At 55.8% G+C, this 8,041-nt stretch overlaps 1 protein-coding gene across 1 annotated transcript; it reads right to left on the reverse strand.

Moving 5' to 3' along the window:
• Positions 1-856: 856 nt before the first annotated feature.
• CCDC197 (coiled-coil domain containing 197) lies at positions 857-7,488 on the reverse strand. The gene is made up of 6 exons (XM_040975698.1): positions 7,406-7,488; positions 5,964-6,046; positions 5,133-5,311; positions 4,354-4,536; positions 3,162-3,278; positions 857-1,060 (listed from the first exon to the last, which is right to left on the reverse strand). The coding sequence occupies exons 1-6, from the start codon at positions 7,486-7,488 to the stop codon at positions 857-859; spliced, it is 849 nt and encodes a 282-aa protein (XP_040831632.1).
• Between the last annotated feature and the right edge of the window lie 553 nt (positions 7,489-8,041).

Consider the following 8,041-nt stretch of genomic DNA (forward strand, 5'->3'; position numbering starts at 1 on the left):
CAAGACTGGGGGCACCTGTGATGGAGCCTGGGGCTTGACAACACACTTTACTACACAGGAAGGTCCTACCCTGAGCTGCTTCTCCTCCCAGGGCCACGATCCCCACACTTAGAAGTGTGGCTTAGTGTCCTGTTGGCTCCCATCTGTGTGAGCAGGGAAGAGCGGCTGGCCCAGCGGGTCAGACACCCACATCCCATGTGCAAGTCCTGGATTTGGTCCCCAGCTCTGGTTTCTGACTGCAGCTTTCTGTTCATGCTGTGCCTGGGGTGGGGGGCAACAGGGATGGCCCAAGCAGCAGCTGAGTCCTTGACTGCCAAGAGGGCCCTTAGTTGAGTTTCTGGCTCCCTGGGGCAGCTTTTGCGGGCATCTGAGGAACAGGCCAGCAGATGGGCACACTCGGGCACCTTTCTTTCTCTGTGTTACTGCTTCTCAAATTAAGAAATTGGATTTGTATTAAACATGCACAGACCCTTTTTTTTCTTGCTACTGTTTCCTAAAAATGTGGTCGGGCAGTTGTTCACACAACACATAGAGTGTGTTAGCTAACATAAGTCACCGAGGCATGATCTGAAGGTCTGGGAGGCTGGTCAGGCTTGGGCCACATGCTGCTGCCTTCTCTGTAAGGGCCTGGGGCCACACGGGGTTTGGTATCCATGGGAGGGTCTCGGCACATGACACGAGGAGACAACTGGTGTGGTAGAGTAAGACCCATCTGAATCCCAGCTGGCCCTAGCGCCCTACCCGCCCTCTCACTCTGTCCCACCCTCCCCACCCCCCAGGATGAAGGTGGCACGGCAAGCAGGCTGAGGCGTGAGGGAAGGGTCATGATGCTGCAGGGTCAGGAGGCTGTGGTGGCTTAGGACAAGCTGGAGCACTCGGAAGTCCTAGCACTGGGAAAGGGGGTCCTGGGTGTGGGGTCCTGTCTCCCCGGGCTCCTCCCCAAGGATCCCAGGTAGCTTCTGGGCCTCTGGTTCTTGCGACTGTCCCCTGAGCAGCACTTGCTGGGTTCCGTGAGCAGCGAGATCATTCTCACCGTCTCCATTTTGTCCAACATAAATTCCTGGGAGGGAAAAAGAAATCGGTCTCAGTGCCCCCCAAGGCTCTGGGCACCACTCCTGAGGAACTGGGACCAATCAAAGGTCACTGGGCCTCAAAGGACATGGCGTCATTGGCCTCTTGGGGCAAATGGACAAGCTGAGGCTCAGAGAGCTTGAGCGACTTGTCCAGAGCTGCACAGCCGCATGTGGTGGAACTGGATGGTCAGGAGTGTAAATCCTTACTGAATGTGATTTCCTCCAGGAAGCTCACTCTGATTGCCCCACAAGGTCATTTATTTCCCAAGAACCAGATGAGCTCCCCAAACTTGTGTCACTCAGAGGCCCGGCCACTACCATGATGTTCCCATAGGAAGTCTCCCTCACTTAGACAAGGAGTCGCTAAGACACAGGAGGATAGTGTGTCTTTAGGGGTGTGCTGAGCCTGCCGCTGCACTCACACTCACAACCCAGGTCATGCCCCAGCCAACAAGATCAAACCGTCTTGGACGAGAAGAACAAAGCTGGAGGACTCGTGCTTCCCAGCTTCACAGCTTACTACGCCCCAGGGATGTGAGGATGGTTCAACATATGCAAATCAATGAGCATGATGCACCAGCCACATCAACAGAGTGAAGGCCCCAAAATCATGCGGTCATCTCAACAGAGGCAGAGATAACAACTCTGAGGTATGGAAGGAGGGTACCCCAATATAATAATACCATACACGAGAAGCTGAGGACTTTCTAAGATCTGGAATAAGACTTTTAGTGCCACTTATACTCAAGAAACATCTAAAAGTGCTGGCTGGAACAGTTAAAGAAATACAATTTAATCCTGATTAAAAGTGAGGAAATCAACTTGTTTACTATTTGCTAATAAACTGATTTTATACACAGGAAAACCTCAAAGAATCTACCAGAAGGCTGTAGAGCTAACCAATTCAACCAAGTTTCAGGATACAAGATCAATACACAAAAATTGGTAACACTGTTGCGCACCAATAGTGATTCATCCAAAAAGGAAATTTTAAAAATCAATTTCATTTTCAACCGTTGCAAAAACAAGACCACGGGAAAAAAAGATATAACCTAAGGGATTAAAGATCTCTACATGGCTTTGGGTTGTGAATCTGCGTGGCCACGTTAGAATGGTCTGGCGGTTCCTCGGAACGTGAAACACAGCAATGCATCCATTCCACTCCCAGGTGTACGGCCACAAGGACTGAGAACATACATGAGCAAACAGCTGGCACACACATGTTCATTGCAGCTGTACTTATAACTGCCCCCCAATGTTTGCAACCCAAGTGTCCATCAGCTGGATGAGCGAAAGGTAGTATGGTCAATACCACGAAACCCCATTTAGCCATCAGAAAAAGGAACACGGATGTGCTCAACCACACAGATAAATCCTGGAAACATGTTAAGTGAGAGAAGCTCCCAGAAAAGCAATACAAAATGGTTGAAGTACTTGGGTCCCTGAGCCCATGTAGGAGGCCCAGACAGAGTTCTAGGCTCCTGGCTTTGGCTTGGCTCCCCCTTGGCTGCTGGGGCTATTTGGAGAGTGACCCATCTCTCCCTTTCAAATAAGATAAACAGATCTTAAAAGAAAAAGAGGTATGCATAGATTTCAAAATGTTTTTTGGCATCAAACAACTTATTTTCAAATTTTTATTTCTTTTAAAATGCGTTTGTTCTAGAGGCAGAGATGGCAGGGGCAGAGCGTGGCTGGGGACAGACACAGCCATCTTCTGTCTGTTGGCTGGTTGGAACAGCTGGGACTGGATTGTGGGCAAAGCCAGGAACCAGAAACACCATCCAGCTTTCCCACAGAGCTGACCGAAACTCAGCTACTTCAGCCATCACCTCTACCTCCCAGAGGTGATGTTGGTACAGGGAGTCCCGTGTGAGTGTGCATCATGTATGTGGGTGTGGGGGCTGTGCCAGGGTGGGGCAGAAGCTCCTCAGTGCACCTGCTGCTAGAATGCTTTCACTCATGGTTGGGACTCCCAGAGGTCCCATGTAACTATGGAGGAGGAACTTGGTGGGGGAACCTTGACTCAGGACTGGCTGAAACTGGCTTGGGGTGGTGGGGGGCTCTGGGGTTCCACCCGTCAGTGCTCACCTTGATAAGATTAAGCTGGGAGAAGAGCCCCATGGTGCTGAGCTCACGCTGGGTGCCAGAGCAGCAGTGCTGGGCCATGTTGTTGATGAGCAACTTCACTGAGCTGAGCTGCTGACTCTGCAGGAGGAGGGGCGGCAGCTGAACCCCACTCCTGCAGCCCCAGGAGCCCACCCACACAGGCTGCAGAACTGTCATGGGGGTTTGGGTGAAGGGGACAGGGCTAAATGCTTTGGAAGGGTGGTCGTGGCTGGGGAGCCCCATGGTCCATCCAGTCCTGGTGGGTATGGAGAAGTCATGGTCCTCACTCAAGTAGCTCTGGGTCCTGGAGTTCAGGCCTCCAGGGTCATGGGAAGCTAGGGCATCCTTGAGCCTCTCCTTAGAAAGAGCTGGAAGGGACTCTATTGTCATGGCCAGGTCAGCTCCGCTCTCAGGGTGAAGCGCAGACAGGGTCTTGGTCCCTGGGACCATGCCACAGTCCAGGAGGCCAGAAGAGTACAGACTCTGATCATGATAAGAACAGGGATGGGCGGGAGAAGGGGGCAGCAGATCAGGGTGCCAGGGCAGGACGGGGCAGTATGACCTGAATGTCCAGCCCCATCCATAGAACAGCTGTGGGTACCGCCAGCAGGACCACCCTGTGCCACGGAGGGAAGTCATGACAGTCATGACGATGCTGGGCCAGTACACAGCAGCTGCCAACACACAGGTCCTCCAAGGCCCGGCTAGCCTCCGGCCATGCCAGTCCAGGCCAGTCCTGGAGAACCCGGCTCTGGCCTTGACTGCAGGGCACCAGTTTTCCCATCTGTAAAGGCACAGCTGCCCCCTCTGAGAGCCTTTGGAGAACCAACCATCGGAGAAGAGCTGAGGGTTGAGTGTGTGTGTGTGAGCATGTGGCACCGTGCATCTTTGTATGTCTCTGGCCTCATGTGTGTCTGGCTTTCCATCTGTATGTGTCTGTATTGTGTCCATGTATATGTTTCTATGTGTTCATGTGTGTCCACATGCCTGTTGTATATATGTCTCTGTGTGCCTGTGTGTCTGTCTTCACAAGTGTGCCTGTCTGTATTGTGTCCATGTGTGTCTGCGTCTTCACATGGGTGTCCATGTGTCTGTTTATGTGTGTGTTTCTGTGCCCATGCGTGTCTTTATCTTTCTCTGTGTGTCTCTATGTGTGTATCTGTGTGTTAAGGAGGCAGCAGTCCCAGTCCATACCCTGCCCCCAGCCAGCAGGTGGACTCACGTGACTTTTGCTGGTCTGTGGCTCAGGGTCAGAGTCAGCGTCATCCTCAGAGGCAATACCACGTGCCAGCTGCCTCCACTGCTCATGCTTGCGGTGGCACCTCTTCTGCAGCTGGCAAAGCCGGACCTTGAGGCTCTACGGGGAGAATGACCGGGGGGAGCATGCCCTGGGCCACCGCCCATGGTGGCTCAACGCCCCGGGAGAGGTGGAAGGGGCACGTCCTGGCCCACCAGCTCCTTGGGGAAGGTGGGGTGCAGGGCTGGGCTGGACTTGGGTTTCCAGAAAGGAGTCGGGTGGTGTAGATGTACAGTGCCGCCACGAGGGGGCAGTCTCCAATCCTTGGCAGGGATTCCTAGGCAATTCTCTCTTCTCCCTGCCCAGGTTTGCATGGCAGCCCCCGCCCACCCCTCCTGGAGGAAGTTGTCTGATATCAGAGGGAGGCTCTGACATCTTGGGGCCCGCTCGTTTGGGGCAGGTTAGCTGGTGTTTGGTGGACTCCCAGCAGCTTCCATTGATAAACAAAAGGCAGAGTGGTAGGAGGTCGCTGAGCTGGGGTCTGAACCCCAAAATGCTGGGAGTCAGGACTCAGGGCTCTTACCACACACAAGCCGAGCCTCAGGAAAGAGTAAGGCACAGCACCCCCAAACCTGGACTCTGCAGTGGCACCCGCCCCGGTTGTGGGGGAGGGCACAGAGGAGACGGCCAGTCCCCAGCCTTCAAGCAGCAGTTACCGGCACAAGAGCCCTGTGGCTGTCTTCCAGGGACTGCAACCTCTGGTGTGCGGCCTGGTTCATCTGGGAGAAGGCCTGCAGGTGCGCCTGGATGTCCTGCCTGGCCGACAGGAGCTGGCTGTAGTGCTCCACCATGGCCTTCAGCGGGGCCACTTTGGGCTCCTCTGGGTCCTTGCAGCCTAAGGAGACAGGGTGATGCAGTGGGGGTAGGCAGCTCCCTGGTGGCCAGAGGGGCCAGGCAGTGCCTGCGGGCTGTGGACACAACAACAGCGCTGGGCTCCTGCCTGGCACCACAAGCCGAAGCCACAGGGAAGCCACATGCATCCTCCCACAGTATAACAACTCCCTCCAGGACAACTCCCAGGCCCTGCTGCGAGGGAAGGGGTGGGGGTGGCAGTGGTGACGGCATGGCAGTGGTGACATCCTGGGCTGTTTGGGGAATGCCCGGGATAGATCTGCCCACAGTCTGCACAGTTGTGGTTTCTTTGCAGTCATGTTTGACCTGCTGGCAGAACCCACAGACCCAGTGGGGCCATGGTCACCACAGTAAGAAGGGCTGGCATTTGCTAGGTGTCAGCTAAGTGCCAGTACTCTACTCCATGCTTGTCAAGTTCTTCTAGTCCGTGGGAAGCGCTCATATTCCCATTGTACAGGTCACAAAATCAAGACCTGGATGCTTGCCAGAGGCCAGGCCCTGAGCCATGGGGTGGGTGGGTTTGGAACCAAGCAGCCTGACCTGACACCCACCCACTCTGTGGGTAAGCAGGTCGAGGCCCCAGGGCTGGGCCCTGGAGAGGGAGGCTGGCCTGGCGCAGCTGGGTGCACACGTACCCTTGGGGATTTTCTCAAGCACCTGGAGCAGGTAGTCTTCAAACACCTTGTGCTTCTCCACCTCTCTTGTCAGCTTCTTCTGCCTGCAGAGCAGACGGTAGAGCAGGGCATGGAGACCCCCGCATTGCCAGCCCACCGTCTGTGGGTCACCTGGCTGGGCATCTACCCTCTGATCCGCTGGCTGCTGTGTGGGACAGCAGACCAACCCGAGGCAGGCGAAGGGGCACGGGGGAGTGAAGGCCGGGTCTGTCTGGTGCCCCAAGGCCCCTCCCAGGGGACAGATCCTCCTCCTGCAGGTGGGGTGACCTTGACTGGGGGGCTTTACCTCACAGTCCTAGGTTCTCCATCATCCTGAGGGGCCGAGAAAGCCCTTCCCCACTGTCAGGCAGGGATTGCGTGTGGGGTGCCCTGTACTCAGGCTCACTTAGTGTTTGGGCAGGGCGCCCACCTAGCCCTCACGCTTAGTTCTTGGGGAATCCACAGGTGACACAATTGCCAGCCAGTTGCCTACTCTGACCCAGTCAAGGTGAGTGGGCAGAGCAGGGCTTTGGCTGGCCACCTGGCTTTCCATCCACTGTGCCAACAGGGGCTGCAGGGAGGCCCCTAGAGGACTCTGAAGCACTCTTTCTCATCTGCACAGTTCTGAAAAATGCAGGACAAATCTGCACGTGGGGCCCTCGTGGGGTGACCCACTGGTGCTAAGCTTCCTTGGGCTCCCAAGTCTTCCCGTGATGGGAGGGCCGGGTCCTCTCTTTGTAATTCTGCTCCCTTTCACAGCCTTTGCACTCACGCAGGGCTGGGCAGGGGGTGGCCTGAAATTGAAGGCACTCCTTGGGTAGGATATGAACCAAAGTTCCCCATTGGAACCAGGACGCTGGGGCTGGCATTGTGGCTGTGGTTACGTCACTGCTCGCAGCACCCACAGCCCATATTGGAGAGCCAGTTCGAGACCCCGCTGCTCCACTTCTGATCTAACTCCCTGCTGATGTCCCCAGGGAAACAGTAGAATGTAACCCAATTGCTTAGGCCCCTGCCACCTACGTGGGGAGCCTGGTTGGAGTTCCAGGCTCCTGGATTTAACTGTGCCCAGCCTTGGCAGTTGTGGGTACTTGGGGAGTGAATCAGCACTTGGAAGATCTCTCCTCTTCTCTGTCACTGTGTGTGTGTGTGTGTGTGTGTGTGTGTCTGTACCACAGGCTGGCTTCAGGAGGGGTGTGAGGGAAGCCCCTCCCACCTGTACCTAGTGAGACTCGGCTTGCAGTAGTTCGAGGTCAAGAAGAAGCTGAGGTCAAAGAGCCCGGTCCTCCTGCCACCCTGCCACAGTTCCTCTCCCTGTCCATGCCCTATGGGCATTTTTGCTCAGCCTTGGCCACTCCACCACCTGGGCTGGCACTGGGGTAGAGTTGGGGCAGGGACCCAACAGGGTCTGCAACAGCTCGCACCTAGCCCGCAGCTGGCAGAGCTCCTGCACCAGCACCTGTAGGTCCCCATCTTCACTGCTGGGGTGGTTTCGGCCTGCGTCCATGACCGCCGGCTCTGCCCCTCGCTGCCCCAGGCCGGGCTGGAGGACAGCAGGCCTCCCTGGGCACGGCAGGTGGGACTGCAGCCCCCAGGCCAATCACGGCAGCCTCCTCTTCAAGTCTTGCCGACAGTCCTCCGAAGCCAGGGTTCACGTTCCCACTTCAAGGAAAAAGAAAACAGAAGCTCGGTCTGAGGCTGTGGCCAGCTCAAGGTCATGTGGTAGAACTGGACTTGAACTTGGGGCTCACAAAATCTGAAGTCTGGGGTCTCTTGAGCTGCCCCTCTAGCTCTGAATGGACTTAATATGACTTGCAGTCCTGTAACTGCCATGGCCCCATCCCCACCAAGGCTCATGCCCCGGGCACCAGGAGCTGGGCACGGGGAGGAGTCACAGGTAGGAGCTGGAACCTGCATGTGGAGGACAGCCTGTCGTCATCTCTGCCCCTCTCCCACCTGCACGTGTATGTATTCACCCATCCAGGAGCACGTATTCCCAGCTGATAGCGCGAGCATGGCACTGCAACAGGCACCCTCTGAACAAGTCCAAGGTCAAGCTG

This window comes from Ochotona curzoniae, unplaced genomic scaffold, assembly GCF_017591425.1.
Source record: "Ochotona curzoniae isolate NIBS_2020 unplaced genomic scaffold, NIBS_Ocur_1.0 contig_2688, whole genome shotgun sequence".
In the NCBI taxonomy this organism is placed as follows: Eukaryota; Metazoa; Chordata; class Mammalia; order Lagomorpha; family Ochotonidae; genus Ochotona; species Ochotona curzoniae.